This window comes from Pan paniscus, chromosome 4 (assembly GCF_029289425.2).
Source record: "Pan paniscus chromosome 4, NHGRI_mPanPan1-v2.0_pri, whole genome shotgun sequence".
Lineage (NCBI taxonomy): Eukaryota > Metazoa > Chordata > Mammalia > Primates > Hominidae > Pan > Pan paniscus.
This window is the reverse complement of record NC_073253.2, coordinates 2126344-2149653: the sequence shown is the minus strand read 5'-3', so window position 1 is coordinate 2149653 and position 23310 is coordinate 2126344. Positions and strand designations below refer to the sequence as shown.

The following is a 23310-nucleotide window of genomic DNA, read 5'->3' as shown; positions in this document are numbered from 1 at the left end:
TGAACACACTTAAAACCAGGGGATTTGAGAATTCCCGAGGGAAAGCGGTGCTAATCCGGGAGGGAAGGAGTGGGGAGCAGGAACTGACCCAGACTCCACTCCCCAAAAGCAGCTGGTTCAACCCAAGACTTTAAGCCACTTTTAAAAGAACCGTCGCTGTAGAGTTTGAGGGTTCTGCTGAGCTCCCTAATAGAAGTGGGTGTGAGACCCAAAACTCGTACTTTCCATCACCCAACTCCAGAAGTTTGAAAAAATAGGGATTTCTTTGATTAGATTTTAAACTTTCTAAATTCCCAGAGCCGTGTCCCGGGGTGGGCGGGGGGCGTGGGAGCCCATCGTTGCTTTTCTCTGTTAGCGGCCTCTGCCCGTCCTAGGCAGGAGTTAGGGCGGCCTCGACGCCTCTGCCGTCTCAGCCACCTCCTAACCTCGGCTCTCCTATTTCCAGGGACCCGCCGCTCCGCAATCAGCTCTGATCGGAAAGCCGGCGAGCCGCGGCTCCGCGGGGGGAAATGCTCAGAGCTTCATAGGCCGCCGACCGGAGGCGGGACTGGGAGGAAAGGCCTCGGGGCAGGGCGGGAAGGGCGTGTGGAAAGAACCCGCGGAGCGATCCGGGGCTCGGGGGGCCCGGCCAAGCCGTGGCTACGCTCAGAAATCCGGGTTCCCCTCCCCATCCCCGCGGCGGAGGCGGTTCCGCATCCCCCGCAGGCGCCTGGGGGACTTGAGGCCTCTCCTCTCGCCCCCCACCCCCCACCCCGAGCCCTCCGCCCGAAGCCCTGCTGGGCTCATCAAAGGCCCAGGTGTCCCAAGGACTACGAGAGCGGCCCGGGGGCGGCGAGGAGGCGACCACAGGCCCTTGCCTGGGACAGGATAGCCGGAGACGCCAGCCCTCAGGACTGTCTTGCGGGCGGGCGGCCTTGGAGGGACTCACTAGGCTCGGCTTTCCTCTAGGAGCCTGGGGCTGGGCGGACCCGGACTGCGGCCTCGTGGGGACCCCAGGGCCACCAAAGTCCCCCGCGTGGTGGGGCCTGCCCTGAACCCTGGCGACAGGGCCTGGACCGGGCCCTGAGGGGGACCCTCGGCCGCCGGACCCCGAGCCCCAGGAGCGCCCGGGCAGCCGAGCGTAATTGGATTGTATCCGGCCGCGCGCTGTCACCGTATTGACTTTCGCGCTCGAGATGATATTATCGAGGTTCGGAACTCGCCGCTCATGCGCCTGTCAAAAGGCTGCGGCGGGAGCCCCCGGCCTGGCGAGCGAGCATCAGCCAAGATAATTTGAAGTGAAATTTTCATTTTGACAGTAAACCCCTCAATTTCTAAAGGCTCCGCGCTCCGAGAGCTCGCTGGCAGGGGGAGGCTTTGCAGAAAGCCCACGTCTTAGACTGAAAAGGGCAAAAGAACTCGAATTAGTTGTAATAGATAAAAGGGCAAAAATAAAGAGTCAAGGGTACTTGACAGTAATAGCGAAAGTGGCGTCTCGGGGGACAGCGTTGAGGCCCGAAGCTGGGGCGCCAGGAATTTTAATGTTGCCGAGGGTGGCTGCCCAGACACCCCCACCCCAGCCCTAGACAAAGCCAGGCATTTTCCGCAAAAACAAGGTTTCGCCTTGCGTCGCAGACAGGCGGGGTAGGGGCTGCGGACACTGAAAATCGAGGCGTGGAGCCCGGCCTTACGCTCCCGGCCGCGGGCAGCCTGGCGGGGCTCTGCAGCCCCCAGTGCGCGCATGGGTGGCGCAGGTTGGCGGGTTGGACTTGGTCTGGGCTCTGGGTCCCTCTCCTGGGGAGGACCCAGGGCTCCTGCCGCCAGCCAAGCTTGCTGCCCTCGGGACCCCAGCCCCTCCCCGTGGCCCTGGCCATAGGAATTCCATCTCGCTGGAGCCCCCGGATCTTGGTGGAACTGGCTGACAAAGCTGGCTTATTTGAATAAGCTGCGAGATTGTGTTAAATAAAGACGTCAGGTGGGGAGGCGGATTCAGCCACATTCTAAGGGGACGCGCAGGAAATGGCATCCCCTCGCTGGGCGCTTCCCCCACACCCTTCCCTTGGGGCACAGTCCAGCCGGTTTGCCTTAGGCACCCCCAAACACCCTCTGGCTGATCTTGTGGGGTGGGGAGGTGTCAGGCAGGACAATCCCGAAGTCGGAGCGGGGTGGGGGTGGGGGCGTCTGCAAAGAGGTGACACGGAGGGGGTGAATTTTAGGTGTCTGAGTGGACGCGCCAGGGAGGTCGATGTCAGTGGGGCGGGGGCGTGACAGGGAAGGGTCGGGGCGGGCGACTGGGCTCCCAGGGAGATTGTCAGATAAGGGCTGGGAAGGCGCCGGGAGGCCGGCAGGGCCGGCGCGCTCAGTTATTCAGGCGTGGCGAATTCAAACACACCAAGGAGGGGATGCTAAATTAACGGCGCTCTTTACATAGAGCCCAAATAAAACTGTAATCAGCGGTGCGTTACTTTTCATTAAGCGAGTCTGACAGCAGCATATTCAGGCTCGACAAGGGAACAGGCGCGGGAAATATACGGCTCTCCCGGCCGCCCGGCCTAAGATAATTCCTTAAGCTCCATTAACAACTCTTAGCCGCAGGAAATGGGCTCCCGGAAAACGTCTCCAAATCTAAAAGCTTTATCGACCTCTGAAACCGCGGCTGATGATTCCATTTTTTTTTCTTTTTTTTCTTTTCTTTTTTTTTTTTTTTTTAACTTAAGGGAGAGACATCCAGCAAGGTAATAGAGTTTGACACGACACCTTCTTAACTAGAGAGAGAGGCAGGGAAGCCAGAAATGATATTTAAAAGGCAACCAATTAAGATTTAAAGTGGCCGTCTCCTGAGATTATGCATGCGATGTATGCCACCTGCGTTTCCCTGGGCACGCCTGCTGCTGACGAGACAGCCCGGCCTCCCTCTCTCTCCCCATCCCGGTCTCCCAGTCCCTCACCGTCTCCCTCCAACTCCACTCTGCTCCCCTCTCCCCCTCTCCTCTTTCTCCCCCTCTCCCTTACTCTCTCTGTCTAGAATAATCTCTCTGTCTCTCTTCCTCCCTCTCTGTCTCTCCCCCCACCCCCCATAAAGGGAATAGCAGAAGGCAGGGAAGCAGCCAGGTCTCCCTGATCCATCCCCTCCCGGTGCAAGGACCCTGCAGGTTTCCTGGTAGATGGGCAGCCTGCCCCATCAGAAGAATGGCGGATTAAAGGAAATTGAGCCTCACCCCCCACCCCATAGACATCTGGCTGGCCCACAGTTTCTCCATGACCTAGGCACCCCCACAGTGGTCTCTCACTGGGTTCAGGCCTTGCTCCCAGGCCTCCAGCATAGGGACAGATGGGACGGAGGGGGCAAAGCGGGGGGGGGGGCGGGAAAACAGTTAACAACAGAGCAGAAGCTGGGAGCTGCCTTGAACCCCTCCACCTGGTGTGACTGAGGCAGGGGTTCCCCACCACCTCCTCACCCTTGCCACCTTCCTGCCAGCTTTTTGGGGTGCCTCTAGGGAAACCCTTGCTCTGGGGGCAGTCACACCCCTTTCGTACTGTCGCCTCCATGGAGGTGATGCCCGCCTGGGGCAGTCACACCCCTTTCGTACTGTCGCCTCCATGGAGGTGATGCCCGCCTGGGGCAGTCACACCCCTTTCGTACTGTCGCCTCCATGGAGGTGATGCCCGCCTGGGAAGTTTCTCCCATCGGAGCCACCAAACGGACCTTTACCCAGGGTCACACTGTGAAGAGCAGCCAGGCCCAGGGGGGAACCACCACACCCTTTAATTTACCCCTGGGGAAGTCCCAGCTGGAAGGGACCTTGAACAGTGGGGCAGAGGGAAGAAGTGGGGGAGGGGAGGGCAATTTGAGGGGTAGAGGGGACAGATGGGGAGAGGCTGGGGGAGAAGGGGAGGCTAAGGGGAGGAGGAGAGACCTAGTGGTAGGTGGCAGGGGAACCATCTTCCAAGATGCAGGGCCTCAGCTTTATGAAGAAATACTTGGAAGCAAAATGTCTTTTCCCAAGAGGATTCTGGAGGTGGGATCCCGCAGGACACCAGAGCAGCCCTGAGCAGGAGCTTCGGCTCCAGTTTCCTGCTAGGGAAGGAAGGGAGTGGACTTTGCCCAAAGGTTCTCGGGCGTCGGCCAGACCCGCTCTCGGCTTTAAGAAGGGGGAGTCCCCTGAGAGCCGCTGCTCCTTCTAACATCATCAGAAAACCAAGAGGGGGTTCTGGAGGCAGCTGCCTTCCCCTAAAAGCCTTCATGATTCGAACTGAACCCACCAACGTGTAGGAAGGTACCAAATGCCCAAATAATTGAATGGAAGAATGAGGGGTTTTCGAAGTTCTGTCCAAACTCTCCCCAGGTGAGACGTTCGGGCAGCTCAGAGCACCCCTTGCTCCTTCTGTCTTTGCGACAGTGACGTGGTCATTTCAAGGCCCCCCTCGGATTTCCACTCACTGCTCTGGCGCAGACCTGGACTCAGAAGCATTGCCCACGTGATGACAGACCCTCAGCTCATGGAGAAATCGTGAATGACAATGATAGGTGGAGAGGTGGGACCGTCCAAAGAGGAGCGGTGTCGTGGCAAGGACATCAGCTGAGCTCATTTTAAGTCCTTGTTTTTCAATGTGTTGCATGATTTTAAGATGCGTGTTCATAACATGTATGGCCTCCTCAGGCCGGCGAAGGATAGAGCAGATGAACCCTGTGTGTACATCCAGGTGTGTGTGAGGCCCCATTTCCGCTGGACCATGTCCTTCCTTCTCTGGGCTCTGTCCAGGGCCTGCAGGTGCTGGTCCAGCCCCTGAGCAGGGCTGAGCTGTCTCTGTCCCCGGCCCAGCAGGCAGCAGGGCAGGGTGTGCCGAGGACACGACCTCCAGGCTGGCAGGAGCACCAGAGCATCCCTGCAGGATTCTGGAAGCATTTCCAGGAAACCCGAGCCAGTCAAGCACACCACACAGGCCCTGCCTTTGTCCGCACCCCCTGCCACCCCCCCACCACTACACACACACACACACACACACACACACACACACACACACACACACACACACAACTAGTCCTTGCTGAAACCATGCCCCAGGCTGTGGTGAGCGGGAAGGCACTGCAGATGGCCCCAGGCTTGAGTCTTGGAGGTCAGGTAAGATTTTGACCAACAGAGCAAGAGGAGGGAGGTCGTCCAAGGGTGGGGTGTGGGCGGAGCCCAGAGCAGGGGCCAGGCCACGGGGGGGAGGCGGGGGGAGGACAAGGTTTAGTTTAACTGGAGCACAGGGATGAGGGGAGACAGGCGCCCCAAGGGAGTCATGTGGGCTGGAGTTGGGGAGAGCCTGTAGGTGGGGTTAGCATCGACTTGCTTGCCTGTGGAACCGACTCTGTAGTGTAGACAATTGCTATCCAGTGACAGGGCTGGAGGGAGCCTTAAGGAGACCCTAGAGCAAAGGAAAGGCGTCTAAGGAATGGGCAGACTTGGAAGGGGGCCTGGGCCGGCTCAGGCCTCCGGGAGCAAGCACAGCTGCAGCCCCTGGCGTGAGGCTCCCAGGACCCGGCCAGGGCTGCTGCAGCAGGCAGAGGCGGCTGGCTCAAACGGGTGAGGTTCCCCTGGCATGGGGAAGCAAGAGGTTGAAAGAAAATATCCAATAATCCACCTGCGTGAAGTTAGCAGGAGCAAAAAGTCAGAGGAAAGGTTGCTTTCACGTGATATTTAACACCCCGTAGGCACCTAACTGGATGTGGCAGGAGAAACCTGCTATGTTTTTGTGTCAGGAAGCCTCACAGCTAAGCTAATAAATTTGGGGGTGTCCGTGGTCACAACGAAACAGAGACCACTGTGCGTGTTGACACGCAGGCGCCCTGGGGCAGGTCTCCCTCTGCCGCGGCTTTGGCAGTGCATGCCCTGCCTTCCTGAGCACCAGATTGGTGTGTGGTCAGAGGAGACACAGGGCACCAGCGTGGAGCCAGGTGCCTCTCGGGCCTCCTGACCACACCAAGGGTGAAGGCCCAGGGGCCTCTGCAGGCTCTGTGCTGCTCTTAGGGTGGCCCGGCTGAAGGGAGTGAGCACGGGGGTGAGGTGAGATTCTGTATCTGAAGGCGCCGGGAACGGCAAAGTGCTCCTTGGTTATCAAGGTCCCCAGGCACAGTTGCTGTCCCCCAGGGCAGATGGCAGGACAGGGAGAGGCACAGTGGAGTGGGCAGGAGAGAGCTGGACAAGGCAGCAGCCCCAGCCCCTCTGGCAACCAGGGAGGCTCTAGGAGGCTCGAGTTGCTGAGGAGGCCTTTTCTCACTGTCTGCACGTGCACACCCCCTTGAACAGATACACACACTCTCACACTCAGGCATGCATGCACTCACACTCACACACTCACAGGCACGCATGCACTCACACTCAGGCACGCATGCACTCACGCACTCAGGCACACATGCACTCACAGGCACACATGCACTCACACTCAGGCACGCATGCACTCACACACTCAGGCACACATGCACTCACTCACAAGCACACATGCACTCACAGGCACGCATGCACTCACACACTCAGGCATGCATGCACTCACACTCACAGGCATGCATGCACTCACAGGCACACATGCACTCACACACAGGCACGCATGCACTCACACTCAGGCACGCATGCACTCACACAGGCACACATGCACTCACACTCACAGGCACGCACGCACTCACAGGCATGCATGCACTCACACACACAGGCACACATGCACTCATAGGCACGCATGCTCTCACACATACACAGGCACGCATGCCCTCACACTCACACACACTCACCGGCATGCATGCAATCACACGCACAGGCACACATGCACTCACATTCACACACAGGCACACATGCACTCACACACTCACAGGCACGCATGCACTCACACACTCACAGGCACGCATGCACTCACACAAGGCACGCATGCACTCACACTCAGGCACGCATGCACTCACACAGGCACACATGCACTCACAGGCACGCACGCACTCACAGGCATGCATGCACTCACACACACAGGCACGCATGCACTCACACACAGGCACGCATGCTCTCATACACAGGCACGCATGCCCTCACACTCACACTCACCGGCATGCATGCATACACACAGGCACGCATGCACTCACATTCACACACAGGCACACATGCACTCACACACAGGCACGCATGCACTCACACTCACGCATATGCACTCACACTGACACACTCACAGGCACTCATGTACTCACACACACACACACATGCACTCACACACTCCTCCTTCTCTCTCCGTTTGTTTCCATGTGTCCCTCTCCCATTTTCTCATGCTCATACACACACATGCAGCACACAGGCACACGTGTGGGAATACATGCAGGCACTCAGGGACACACACACACATGTGCATGCATCCACACATATGCACATCTGTTTGCACAGCCTCCTGCAGGCTCAGAGTGGGCTGGAAGAACCATCAGAGGCCTGCACCTACAGAGGGCCCCGGGGCCTATTTCATTTTTTGGAGGGAAGGATGGAGTTGCCCCGCCCCATGTGGGACCAGGTGTCAGCAGGCAGCCCTGGGCCAGCGCCCAGGAGTTCAGCCATTCTGGACCCCCCAGTGCTGGGGCCCGAGCTTGCTCTTCCCCAGAGGCTGCTGCTCTCCAGAATGAAGCACCCAAGCGCTCACATGCACCGCCTTCCTGTCCCAGACAGTCCGGGAGAGGGAATGACACCTGCCAGCCCAGCCTCCTCCAGGGCCCGGCCACTGCACTCCCAGCCTCAGAGCCTAGGAGCCCGGTGCAGCCTGCAGGCTCCTGGCAGGCCGGTGAGGGCTCTCTGCGTCTGGCTGGGCTCCGGGGGCTCCCCTGCTTTCCTGCCCCCCTGCTCCTGCCCAGGCCCCTGTGTTCACAGCACACGGGGCCTCCCTCACCCGCAGTGGGCAGGGACGGTCCCAGGCGCAAGTGGCTCCCATTCACCAGGGAGCCATAAATGGGCCCTTAATGAATGAATCAGATAATAGAGACTCTCTTCGTGGAAGATTAGCCTAAGTTCAAGATAATCAGCCTGAACACAAACTCCAGCTTTGCAACAGCACTGGCCTGGGGCAGGAGTGTACCTGACATCAGATGAGGGGGTGCATGGGGCACCTCCGCCAGGGCAGCCATGAGCCTGTGCACGCGGATGGTTCCAGGTGTCTGGGGACAGCGCTGCTGCGGTGGCATAGCCGGCACAGATGCAGGCATCTGGCCTGATCTCTGGGTCTCCACTGCATGGCACGGGTGCTGGACTTGCCTCTGCCTCTGCCCATCTGCAGGTCCTGGAGGATACGTTGGAGTCTCTGGGTCTTCCCCTAGCTCTGTGAACACGTGACCCGGAAGGAGGCAGTGGGGACGCCCAGGACTGGAGAACTTCAAGGTTTAGGGGTGACACCGCTTCCTGCTTGGCAAAGAAACTCAAGGTTTAGGGGTGACGCCGCTTCTTGCTTGTCACCTGCATACTGAAAATTGGTTGTCTGCTCAGTGAGACATGGGGGCCATCCGACGCCCCTGCGGTGTGGCACAGCCCCTGAGACCACTCCAGGGACCATAGCAAGGGCCTTGGACACAGCAGGATGCACCAGATCCCCCGGGCAGAACAAGGACTGAGCTTCGAGTGAAAGGCGGGGCCTGGATGTTGGCTGTGGTTTGCAGGGAGGACGGCATGGCAGGCGTCCCACTCTGTGCCCCGTGATGGGTACATCAGCCCACAGGAATCACCAGGCAAGAGCTGAGGCCCTGACGAAGTGGACGCCTACGCCAAGCTCCCCCGACAAAGCCCTTCCTCCCTGGCTTTGCGTACTCATTGTCCATCTGCAGGGGTGGCTGACTTCTTGAGGGCAGCTGATGGCCAGGAGTGGAGAAAGAGGCACATGTGGCCACGCTGAGGAGCACGTCAGACTCCAAAGCCCCCACGCTTTGTGGTTGGAAAACCCCACATACAGTCTCCTGGGCTGCTCCACTCACAAGCGCGGTGGGGAGGAGCTCAGAGGTGAGAGGGGCAGACGTGAACACAGTCACACAAGGCCCTGGAAACGTCCCTACGAGAGCGGCACAGATGCCCCATGCGTCCTTCAACAGAGGAGCTGCCAGGGACCCCCCATAGTAAAGCAGGAGCCAACTTGTTAACCTCTCACACTCCAGTTTTTACCACCTTTGTTTTTTAAACAAGACACTCACTTAGAATGTCCCCGCTGCAGAGGATGGGGAGGCTGAGCCCTGGACAAGGACACCTGAGGGCCCACAGTCAAGCCACGCAGAGCTGAGCACCCTCACGGCGGGGACGGCGGGGCCTGGGTGAGCGGCGCACCCCGGCAAGTTCTGCGTTCTGGCTGGACGTGGACGCCCAGCCCCGGAGTGAATTGGCCGCAGTCAGTCCTCGTCCAGGCAGTGCGGGGCCTTCCTCCGCCCTCAAGTTGGACACCCACTGGCTTCTCGCGGGAGCCTGGGTTTGTTGCTCTTATCTTGATTTCTATCCTAAGCTGCTCCTTCACCTACAGCTGCAGCAGATCAGGGCGTTATCAGAGCAACTCTTCACCTGTGTCTGCTGCTCAGCAAACATCGCAGCAGGCTGCAGGGGCTGCAGACTTTGTTGACCAGGATTCCGCATTAGCCACCTGTGTCGGGAGCCTGTGGAAGGAAGCATCGGACACACTAGGATTGATGTAGAGGAGAGGGCACCTCACACGCCCTCTCTCCACACTACATATCCGTCTCCACACTACATATCCGTCTCCACACACCCTTCTCCACGCACACCCTCTCCCCACACACCCTTCTCCACGCACACCCTCTCCCCACACACCCTCTCCCCACACAACCTCTCCCACACACCCTCTCCCCACACACCCTCTCCCACACACCCTCTCCCCACACACCCTCTCCCACACACCCTCTCCCCACACACCCTCTCCCACACACCCTCTCCCCACACAACCTCTCCCCACACAACCTCTCCCAAACACACCCTCTCCCCACGCACCCTCTCCCCACGCACCCTCTCCCCACGCACCCTCTCCCCACGCACCCTCTCCCACACACCCTCTCCCCACACAACCTCTCCCACACACCCTCTCCCCACACACCCTCTCCCCACACACACCCTCGCCCCACACACCCTCGCCCCACACACACCCTCTCCCACACACCCTCTCCCCACACACCCTCTCCCCACACACCCTCTCCCCACACACCCTCTCCCCACACACCCTCTCCCACACACACCCTCTCCCACACACCCTCTCCCCACACACCCTCTCCCCACACACCCTCTCCCCACACACCCTCTCCCCACACACACCCTCGCCCCACACACCCTCGCCCCACACACACCCTCTCCCACACACCCTCTCCCACACACCCTCTCCCACACACCCTCTCCCCACACACCCTCTCCCCACACACCCTCTCCCCACACACCCTCTCCCCACACACCCTCTCCCACACACACCCTCTCCCACACACCCTCTCCCCACACACCCTCTCCCCACACACCCTCTCCCCACACACCCTCTCCCCACACACACCCTCTCCCACACACCCTCTCCCACACACCCTCTCCCCACACACCCTCTCCCCACACACCCGCTCCCACACACCCTCTCCCACACACCCTCTCCCACACACCCTCTCCCACACACACCCTCTCCCACACACACCCTCTCCCCACACACCCTCTCCCCACACACCCTCTCCCCACACACCCTCTCCCCACACACCCTCTCCCCACACACACCCTCTCCCCACACACCCTCTCCCCACACACCCTCTCCCCACACACCCTCTCCCCACACACCCTCTCCCCACACACACCCTCTCCCCACACACCCTCTCCCCACACACCCTCTCCCACACACCCTCTCCCCACACACACCCTCTCCCCACACACCCTCTCCCACACACCCTCTCCCACACACCCTCTCCCACACACCCTCTCCCCACACACCCTCTCCCCACACACCCTCTCCCCACACACCCTCTCCCCACACACCCTCTCCCACACACCCTCTCCCCACACACCCTCTCCCACACACACCCTCTCCCCACACAACCTCTCCCACGCACCCTCTCCCCACACACCCTCTCCCCACACACCCTCTCCCCACACACCCTCTCCCACACACACCCTCTCCCCACACACCCTCTCCCACACACCCTCTCCCCACACACACCCTCTCCCCACACACCCTCTCCCACACACCCTCTCCCACACACCCTCTCCCACACACCCTCTCCCCACACACCCTCTCCCCACACACCCTCTCCCCACACACCCTCTCCCACACACACCCTCTCCCCACACACCCTCTCCCACACACCCTCTCCCCACACACCCTCTCCCACACACACCCTCTCCCCACACACCCTCTCCCACACACCCTCTCCCACACACCCTCTCCCCACACAACCTCTCCCACGCACCCTCTCCCCACACACCCTCTCCCCACACACCCTCTCCCCACACACCCTCTCCCACACACCCTCTCCCCACACACCCTCTCCCACACACCCTCTCCCCACACACCCTCTCCCACACACCCTCTCCCCACACAACCTCTCCCCACACAACCTCTCCCAAACACACCCTCTCCCCACGCACCCTCTCCCCACGCACCCTCTCCCCACGCACCCTCTCCCCACGCACCCTCTCCCACACACCCTCTCCCCACACAACCTCTCCCACACACCCTCTCCCCACACACCCTCTCCCCACACACACCCTCGCCCCACACACCCTCGCCCCACACACACCCTCTCCCACACACCCTCTCCCCACACACCCTCTCCCCACACACCCTCTCCCCACACACCCTCTCCCCACACACCCTCTCCCACACACACCCTCTCCCACACACCCTCTCCCCACACACCCTCTCCCCACACACCCTCTCCCCACACACCCTCTCCCCACACACACCCTCGCCCCACACACCCTCGCCCCACACACACCCTCTCCCACACACCCTCTCCCACACACCCTCTCCCCACACACCCTCTCCCCACACACCCTCTCCCACACACACCCTCTCCCCACACACCCTCTCCCACACACCCTCTCCCCACACACCCTCTCCCACACACACCCTCTCCCCACACACCCTCTCCCACACACCCTCTCCCACACACCCTCTCCCCACACAACCTCTCCCACGCACCCTCTCCCCACACACCCTCTCCCCACACACCCTCTCCCCACACACCCTCTCCCACACACCCTCTCCCCACACACCCTCTCCCACACACCCTCTCCCCACACACCCTCTCCCACACACCCTCTCCCCACACAACCTCTCCCCACACAACCTCTCCCAAACACACCCTCTCCCCACGCACCCTCTCCCCACGCACCCTCTCCCCACGCACCCTCTCCCCACGCACCCTCTCCCACACACCCTCTCCCCACACAACCTCTCCCACACACCCTCTCCCCACACACCCTCTCCCCACACACACCCTCGCCCCACACACCCTCGCCCCACACACACCCTCTCCCACACACCCTCTCCCCACACACCCTCTCCCCACACACCCTCTCCCCACACACCCTCTCCCCACACACCCTCTCCCACACACACCCTCTCCCACACACCCTCTCCCCACACACCCTCTCCCCACACACCCTCTCCCCACACACCCTCTCCCCACACACACCCTCGCCCCACACACCCTCGCCCCACACACACCCTCTCCCACACACCCTCTCCCACACACCCTCTCCCACACACCCTCTCCCCACACACCCTCTCCCCACACACCCTCTCCCCACACACCCTCTCCCCACACACCCTCTCCCACACACACCCTCTCCCACACACCCTCTCCCCACACACCCTCTCCACACACACCCTCTCCCCACACACCCTCTCCCCACACACACCCTCTCCCACACACCCTCTCCCACACACCCTCTCCCCACACACCCTCTCCCCACACACCCTCTCCCACACACCCTCTCCCACACACCCTCTCCCACACACCCTCTCCCACACACACCCTCTCCCACACACACCCTCTCCCCACACACCCTCTCCCCACACACCCTCTCCCCACACACCCTCTCCCCACACACCCTCTCCCCACACACCCTCTCCCCACACACCCTCTCCCCACACACACCCTCTCCCCACACACCCTCTCCCCACACACCCTCTCCCACACACCCTCTCCCCACACACACCCTCTCCCCACACACCCTCTCCCACACACCCTCTCCCACACACCCTCTCCCCACACACCCTCTCCCCACACACCCTCTCCCCACACACCCTCTCCCCACACACCCTCTCCCACACACCCTCTCCCCACACACCCTCTCCCACACACACCCTCTCCCCACACACCCTCTCCCCACACACCCTCTCCCACACACCCTCTCCCACACACCCTCTCCCCACACAACCTCTCCCACGCACCCTCTCCCCACACACCCTCTCCCCACACACCCTCTCCCCACACACCCTCTCCCACACACACCCTCTCCCACACACCCTCTCCCCACACAACCTCTCCCCACACAACCTCTCCCACACACACCCTCTCCCCACGCACCCTCTCCCCACGCACCCTCTCCCCACGCACCCTCTCCCCACGCACCCTCTCCCCACACAACCTCTCCCCCACACAACCTCTCCCACACACACCCTCTCCCCACACACCCTCTCCCCACACACCCTCTCCCACACACACCCTCTCCCCACACACCCTCTCCCCACACACCCTCTCCCACACACACCCTCTCCCACACACCCTCTCCCCACACACCCTCTCCCCACACACCCTCTCCCACATACACCCTCTCCCACACACACACCCTCTCCCACACACACACCCTCTCCCACACACACACCCTCTCCCACATACACCCTCTCCCACATACACCCTCTCCCACACACACACCCTCTCCCACACACCCTCTCCCACACATACCCTCTCCCCACACACCCTCTCCCCACACACACCCTCTCCCCACACACACCCTCTCCCCACACACCCTCTCCCACACACACCCTCTCCCACACACACTCTCTCCCCACGCACCCTCTCCCCACACACCCTCTCCCCACACACACCCTCTCCCCACACACCCTCTCCCACACACACCCTCTCCCCACACACACCCTCTCCCACACACACACCCTCTCCCACATACACCCTCTCCCACATACACCCTCTCCCACACACACACCCTCTCCCACACACCCTCTCCCACACATACCCTCTCCCCACACACCCTCTCCCCACACACACCCTCTCCCCACACACACCCTCTCCCCACACACCCTCTCCCACACACACCCTCTCCCCACACACCCTCTCCCCACACACCCTCTCCCCACACACTCTCTCCCCACACACCCTCTCCCCACACACCCTCTCCCCACACACACCCTCTCCCCACACACCCTCTCCCCACACACCCTCTCCCCACACACCCTCTCCCCACACACACCCTCTCCCCACACACACCCTCTCCCCACACACACCCTCTCCCCACACACACCCTCTCCCCACACACACCCTCTCCCCACACACACCCTCTCCCCACACACCCTCTCCCCACACACACCCTCTCCCCACACACACCCTCGCCCCACACACCCTCGCCCCACACACACCCTCTCCCACACACCCTCTCCCCACACACCCTCTCCCCACACACCCTCTCCCCACACACCCTCTCCCCACACACCCTCTCCCACACACACCCTCTCCCACACACCCTCTCCCCACACACCCTCTCCCCACACACCCTCTCCCCACACACCCTCTCCCCACACACCCTCTCCCACACACACCCTCTCCCACACACCCTCTCCCCACACACCCTCTCCCCACACACCCACTCCCCACACACCCTCTCCCCACACACACCCTCTCCCACACACCCTGTCCCACACACCCTCTCCCCACACACCCTCTCCCACACACCCTCTCCCACACACCCTCTCCCACACACCCTCTCCCACACACCCTCTCCCACACACACCCTCTCCCACACACACCCTCTCCCCACACACCCTCTCCCCACACACCCTCTCCCCACACACCCTCTCCCCACACACCCTCTCCCCACACACACCCTCTCCCCACACACACCCTCTCCCCACACACCCTCTCCCACACACCCTCTCCCACACACACCCTCTCCCACACACACCCTCTCCCCACACACCCTCTCCCCACACACCCTCTCCCCACACACCCTCTCCCCACACACCCTCTCCCCACACACACCCTCTCCCCACACACCCTCTCCCCACACACCCTCTCCCACACACCCTCTCCCCACACACACCCTCTCCCCACACACCCTCTCCCACACACCCTCTCCCACACACCCTCTCCCCACACACCCTCTCCCCACACACCCTCTCCCCACACACCCTCTCCCCACACACCCTCTCCCCACACACCCTTTCCCACACACACCCTCTCCCCACACACCCTCTCCCCACACACCCTCTCCCACACACCCTCTCCCACACACCCTCTCCCCACGCACCCTCTCCCACGCACCCTCTCCCCACACACCCTCTCCCCACACACCCTCTCCCCACACACCCTCTCCCACACACACCCTCTCCCACACACCCTCTCCCCACACAACCTCTCCCCACACAACCTCTCCCACACACACCCTCTCCCCACGCACCCTCTCCCCACGCACCCTCTCCCCACGCACCCTCTCCCACACACCCTCTCCCCACACACCCTCTCCCACACACACCCTCTCCCCACACACCCTCTCCCCACACACCCTCTCCCCACACACCCTCTCCCACACACACCCTCTCCCCACACACCCTCTCCCCACACACCCTCTCCCCACACACCCTCTCCCACACACACCCTCTCCCACACACCCTCTCCCCACACACCCTCTCCCCACACACCCTCTCCCACACACACCCTCTCCCCACACACACCCTCTCCCACACACACACCCTCTCCCACACACACCCTCTCCCACACACACCCTCTCCCACACACACACCCTCTCCCACACACCCTCTCCCACACATACCCTCTCCCCACACACCCTCTCCCCACACACACCCTCTCCCCACACACACCCTCTCCCCACACACCCTCTCCCACACACACCCTCTCCCACACACACTCTCTCCCCACACACCCTCTCCCCACACACACCCTCTCCCCACACACCCTCTCCCCACACACCCTCTCCCCACACACACCCTCTCCCCACACACACCCTCTCCCCACACACACCCTCTCCCCACACACACCCTCTCCCCACACACCCTCTCCCCACACACACCCTCGCCCCACACACCCTCGCCCCACACACACCCTCTCCCCACACACCCTCTCCCACACACACCCTCTCCCACACACCCTCTCCCCACACAACCTCTCCCCACACAACCTCTCCCACACACACCCTCTCCCCACGCACCCTCTCCCCACGCACCCTCTCCCCACGCACCCTCTCCCACACACCCTCTCCCCACACACCCTCTCCCCACACACCCTCTCCCACACACACCCTCTCCCACACACCCTCTCCCCACACACCCTCTCCCCACACACCCTCTCCCCACACACCCTCTCCCCACACACACCCTCTCCCACACACCCTCTCCCACACACCCTCTCCCCACACACCCTCTCCCACACACCCTCTCCCACACACCCTCTCCCACACACCCTCTCCCACACACACCCTCTCCCACACACACCCTCTCCCCACACACCCTCTCCCCACACACCCTCTCCCCACACACCCTCTCCCCACACACACCCTCTCCCCACACACCCTCTCCCCACACACCCTCTCCCACACACCCTCTCCCCACACACACCCTCTCCCCACACACCCTCTCCCCACACACCCTCTCCCACACACCCTCTCCCCACACAACCTCTCCCCACACACCCTCTCCCCACACACACCCTCTCCCACACACCCTCTCCCCACACACCCTCTCCCCACACACACCCTCTCCCACACACCCTCTCCCCACACACCCTCTCCCACACACCCTCTCCCACACACCCTCTCCCACACACCCTCTCCCACACACACCCTCTCCCACACACACCCTCTCCCCACACACCCTCTCCCCACACACCCTCTCCCCACACACCCTCTCCCCACACACACCCTCTCCCCACACACCCTCTCCCCACACACCCTCTCCCCACACAACCTCTCCCCACACACCCTCTCCCCACACACACCCTCTCCCACACACCCTCTCCCCACACACCCTCTCCCCACACACCCTCTCCCACACACCCTCTCCCCACACAACCTCTCCCCACACACCCTCTCCCCACACACACCCTCTCCCACACACCCTCTCCCCACACACCCTCTCCCCACACACACCCTCTCCCACACACCCTCTCCCCACACACCCTCTCCCCACACACCCTCTCCCACACACCCTCTCCCACACACCCTCTCCCACACACCCTCTCCCACACACCCTCTCCCACACACCCTCTCCCACACACCCTCTCCCACACACACCCTCTCCCACACACACCCTCTCCCCACACACCCTCTCCCCACACACCCTCTCCCCACACACCCTCTCCCCACACACACCCTCTCCCCACACACCCTCTCCCCACACACCCTCTCCCACACACCCTCTCCCCACACACACCCTCTCCCCACACACCCTCTCCCCACACACCCTCTCCCACACACCCTCTCCCACACACCCTCTCCCCACACACCCTCTCCCCACACACCCTCTCCCCACACACCCTCTCCCACACACCCTCTCCCCACACACCCTCTCCCACACACACCCTCTCCCCACACACCCTCTCCCCACACACCCTCTCCCCACACACCCTCTCCCCACACACACACACTGTCCACACATGCCCTTCTCTCCACACCTACACAGAGCAGGGTGCTGTTCTGTTTTAGTTTAAATGCTTCAGGAAATCAGGGATCATTCATTTTCTTCTGCTTTCAAGCACAAAATAATTATCCCTGACATTTACCATTTTCTTCCCTCATTGAATGTAACATGTCCCTTTTAAAATGTCTTTTTTAAAAACAGACCTATTTTATAAAACATAAAAATCTGTAAAGTAGGCAAACGTTTTCTTATTTCCAATGAGTCCTCACCACACTGAGTCCTTAAAACTGCTGTCCTTGTATTTAAAATCAACGTTGGTCCCAAAACCTCAGTCACGGAAACTTCCAGAGAGCGAGGGTGTGTCTGCGTTTCTTCACCACAACCTTATCCATCGTTTGATGTGTTTCTTCACTGCATCCTTATCCATCATTTGACAAGTGCTGTGAGTCAGACCAGCCCCTGCCCACCCAGACCCTGGCCTGTGGGGGGAGGAGGGGTCCTGCTTGGCGGATAAATTGGAGGATTATGGGATGACATCCATGTGGGATGGTGTGAGATACAAATACACAGATACTTAAAATAAAAGCATCATGCCATTTAAATGTAGGTACGGAATACATGGAAACCAGGGAGAAATCGTAACACAGGTCTTCCTGGAAGGTCATTTTAAAGTTGTTTAGACTTGTTCACTGCAATTCAATATTCTGTATTACATTTTATACATCTGTGTGATTGATCCCTCCCCTATCAAACCGGAAACTGCTGAGTTCCGAGGGCCCCGGCCCTGGATCCTGGAGAGGCCCCTCCTGTTCCCTGCGACTCAGCCTTGCTGACCTGCCCACAGCTGGGCGGCGAAGCGCCCAGGGGCTGCTCAGGGACCTGCACTTTCTCCTCACTCCTCTCAGGCCTCCAGCGGCCTCCTCTGCATCAAATATGCTCTGCAAAGGGACATAATGAATGTCTTCACTGTAAAGTGACACCAGCAGTTACAGCATCAAATATGGCCCTCCGGGGACCTTGATATTCAGCTAGACCAGTGCTTACAGGAAGGTGGCGGGGCCTGCAGGCCGGCAAGCCTCCCCCTGGAGCATGCCTGAGTCACCAAACCCCTCTCCAAGCATACGGGGCAGGACCCAGAGACACAGGGCCCATCTGCAGTGTTAGGGTTTTGAGGATAATATTTCCTTTGTCAGAACAATGTTTAATCAGAACCACGGTTGAGTGCTTCAGCTGGCTTTGAGGGCTTTAGTGTGAAAAAGACTTCAGGAGAGATTAGAACCCGGGGAGATGAGAACCAAGGGAGACGGGCCTCCCAGCCTATATCTATCGCACCTGCCCTGGCTCAGGGCTGGGCTGGACGTGTTCATTCTGATCTTTCCCACCAGCTGTCCCTGAGGGCCAGGCTGGCCTGCCGGTGAGGGAAGCTCAGGGGAGGAGGGGGAGGCCCAGGTGAAAGGAAGCCTGAATTTCCAGGAGGCAGACGGCAGACTCCGGACACCGGGCCCACCCAGACCTCGGGGCTGGCGATGGTCCCCTAGCGGATGGCTTTCCTCTCCTCCTCTGGGGCTTCCGGTTGGCATCGCCTGGACCATTTCCCCAGCCCTTTGATCAAGGCCGTCCTGAAATGCCCTCCCCAGCAACTCCCCCGTGTAAACCCTATGTTCCCATAATCATAATCGCGGTGGCTTCGTTTTTCTGACTGAACATGATCTGAGTGCCAGATGTGCTTCCAGGGTGGCAGCGCCTCTAGGAGAGGAGTCTGGAGTGATCCCTGATCCGATGGGTGGTCCCGGGACCTGTGGAGAAGGTGCACTCACACATGGTCCCGGAGTGGTCACGCGGTTATCACTGCGATCATCTGGAGCCTGGCGCATGTTTACACATGGCGTGGCTCTCAGGACCCATGGCTGCGGCTTGCACCAGGGTCATAAAATTGCAGGGTGCAGGGACTGGATCGCCCTGGGACTCTGAACACCCGCTCCTGACTTTCTGTGCTGGCCTGAAGGAAGCCCTTATCTCCAGGATCCACAGGTCTGCAATTTCTGGGAACCAGTGCAACAGGCTGAGTCAGCCGTGCGGGATTCACAGCCCTGCAGGTTCTCCAGGTGGAGGTGACATAGGTGGGGAGAGGCAGGTGGGCAGAATCTGAGAAGCTGAGACCCTGAATTCCCCAGTCACTCAGGGCACCGCTTCCTGCTCTTGCCCCGACCACCCTCTCCTGGCCTGAAAGACTCGAGTCCACTGTCACCTCCTATCACCTAGCACCAGCCCTAAGTCCCAGGGTCAGAGCCAGGAGGAGGGACCACGCACACAAAAAGAACTGCAAGATCTTGCCTGTTTTTGTCAACAGAAACACAGGGAATAGACGTGGCAATGGCTCCTGAGGGTGATGGACCAGGGTGGAAGACGTGGAAGGTTCGGCCACTGGTGCCCTGACTGCGTCCACTGGCTTGTGTTGGTCTGAGTGACCATCAGTGGCTCTAACAGTTTTGAAACACAGACTTGATGGCTGCCATCGTAAAATGAAGCCAAACGCTACCAGGAAAGACAAACAGAGCTCAGGAGAGGGAGTTGTTGCCGTGGCTGGGTTTCTTACGCATGACCTTCTCACCCACTGCGTCACTTTTCCTCCAGAGTCCAGAGGACCCCCCCCCCCATGGCATGGATGAGAAGAGAGCCCCCACTGTTAGACTCCACCACAGTCGTGATCTGAGGGCGCCGTCACCGTGAGAGATGCTGCCATTATCTCAGAGCCCCCCAAATTCGATGGGAAAATGAAATCTCAGAAGGGCAGGGGCCCAGGGGCGAGTCGTCGATGAGGTGGCTGTGGTCACGCAGTGGGCAACAGGACTGCCCAAACATGGCCATGGCTTGGCCCACAGAGATCTCTGATGACAACCCGTGAATCACAGCATTCCTGGGACTCAAGGAGAGAGCTGTGATCGTTTGTTCCCTTTCGCTTGTAACAGAATACCTAAGCCTGTTACAGTGGGCAGCCTGTGTGGTGTGAGCAGGGCAGGAGAGAGTCCACTCACCCCAGGAGTGTCAGCGACCATCAGGTGGTGGTCAGGCGGTTGTCACACTGTCTCTCTAAAGTAATAACTGGCCACAGCCGGGGCCAGGGAAAGCCAGGCTCCTAATAGAAAACACCTGAAGCTGGTGATGAGCAGCTTCCTGATAAGAGCTCAGGAGTGGGGGGAGGTGACCCCAGAAGCATGCCGATGCATAACCCTGAGTTGAGAGGCCAAGCCGCACACTTGGTCTCTCAGGTCACCCACTTGACCTTCTTCTGAGTGGACTTTCCTTCCTCACATTCCTTCTCTAGAGATTTTTAATAAATGTTCACTCCTGCTCTAAAACTCGCCTTGGTCTCTCCTTCTGCCTTCTGCCTCTCAGTTGAATTCTTTCTTCTGAGGAGGCCAGAACTGAGGTTGCTGCAGACCCATACCCAAAACCACCACTGCTAACAAAACCAGGTAACGTATAAGAAAAGGAATTTACTTCTTACGCTTATGGAGGCTGAGAAGTGCAAGGTCGAGGGGGCACAGCTGGTAAGAGCCATCTTGCTGGGGGGATTCTCTCTGCAGGTACCTGATGCAGCTCAGGTCATCCCATGGCAAGGGGCCGACCCTGCTAACGTGCCAGCTCAGGTCTCCCTTCCTCTTCTTATCGTGCCACCAGTCCCCTCCCATGGCAACCCATTACTCCCTGAATCCATGAACAGGTTAATCCATCCCCCAGGGCAGAGCCCTCAGGATCCAATCACTCTTCGAGGCCCCCCCACTTTCAACACTGCCATACTGGGGGCTGCTTCAACAGTTTGGGAGGAGACATTCAAACCATAGCAACAGCCAACTCAAATCTTACTTGATTTGTATCATGAAAAGGAAAAATAAAACAAGAAAAAGCAACCTCCAACCCTGATAAACTGAGGTTTGACCTGAATCACGGCCTCTTAACCCCTGGCCAGACTTAAGCCAGATCAGGGCCCGGGAACGGGGTTCTGGGCTCCCTCCAGTGAAGACACTGCTACACCACAGAAGGAATCTGTGCTACCTTCCCCAAAGGGAGCCTGTAGGGGCCATTTTCCAGGTCACTGCACTGCGGGAAGACACATTCCACAGGCCTTCTGGCAATTTCTAGACAGTGGCTCTGAATCAATGCTAACTCCTGGAGGCCCAAAGGCAGGAACTCTTGGGGGCCAGACGGAGAACTGGGTCTGGGTTCCACTCTCCTCGCAGTGGCCTGTGCTTGCCTGGCTCATTCCCTCAGATGCAGAATGTGGGCTTCGTGTGAGTGACCAGCAATGGGAAGACCCTTGTGTTGGTCTCTTGACTTGCAGAGTGGGGGCCATGATGGTAGGAAACGCCAGGCGGGGTCAGAACCGCCTCTTCCCGCCAGACAGGAATGCAGTCACGGCGCCATCCTGGAGGACTGCGAAGACAGGCGCCATGGTGGGAAACGCCGGCCTCAAAGCTTGTAAGCTGCCCTGGAAGAGCCTTCGCCACGTGCTAAATGGACATCAGGAGGCCGCCCCCTGAGCCTGGAAGACAGGTGTGCCTGCCTGTTGAAAGCCTGGGCTCAGCTGAATTTCCAAACCAGGTGTAACTTACTGATACCTGACGTTTCCACTTCATGGAACTTCATGGGGCTCTGAGCTGGCTGGGCTCAGAGCTGTGCTTAAATTGGCCACAATGTTGTGGCCTCTATTTAGAAAGCATGTTGATGTCTGGGAAACACTGGCGACTCTGCCCAGTGTGTCACGTGGAGCATCCAACTACTTACAGGCGGAAAGTTGTGATTCTCCCACCAGCAGAGCCACCTCTGAGGTGCTGGATGGTAGGGAAGGTTATGATTCTCCACCAGGTCCCTCTCAGCTGCTGGAGGGTGGCGGCCCCATGGGATTCTGGGTGACAGCCATCGTTGGGGCAAAAGCATCCACTCCTGGGTCTTCCAGCCCATGGTCTCCTAAACACAGCAGATTTGGGATGGATGGTGACCACTTAGGCCATGACCTCCTGACCCAGGACAGGAGTTCCGGGGAAAAGGACTTTGTTTTGTTGACTGATGCAGCCTCAATGCCAGAACACGTGGGGCTCTCAGCAGCCCCCACCAGGAAGATGATAAATGAATGTTCTGAGCCCACTTTCTTCTGTGCTTAGGAGCAATTTGCTGGGAGAGCTTGAGCAACATGGTATTTCTGTAGAAGAGAGAGCAAATTATGCTCATAAGCAGCACCATCGTGTCGGCCAGTCCCTGCAGGGGACATCCATGCAGAAGAAGCCACTTTTGAGCCCGGGTGTCACAGCTGATGGTAGAATGTGAGTGAGCACCCTGGACTTGGGGCTGAGCCTGTGGGAAGAGCTGGGGGAACAGCCCCCCAATCCTGACATACCGGAACTAAAGGTCCCTCCTGGAGCATGAAATAGGTAAACCAAGGACAGGTCAACAGAAATGAAACTGCACGTGGGTGCTTTAGAGCTCACGGGC

At 59.9% G+C, this 23310-nt stretch overlaps 1 protein-coding gene across 1 annotated transcript in view; it reads right to left on the bottom strand.

The window, feature by feature from the left end:
• Positions 1-7949: 7949 nt before the first annotated feature.
• LOC129397856 (basic salivary proline-rich protein 3-like) overlaps positions 7950-23310 on the bottom strand; it is a 32692-nt gene continuing 17331 nt past the window's right edge. The window contains exon 2 of the mRNA XM_055113082.1: positions 7950-9604. Within this exon, the coding sequence (XP_054969057.1) occupies positions 9526-9604 (79 nt within the window). The 3' untranslated portion in view covers positions 7950-9525. The remainder of the gene's footprint in view (positions 9605-23310) is intronic.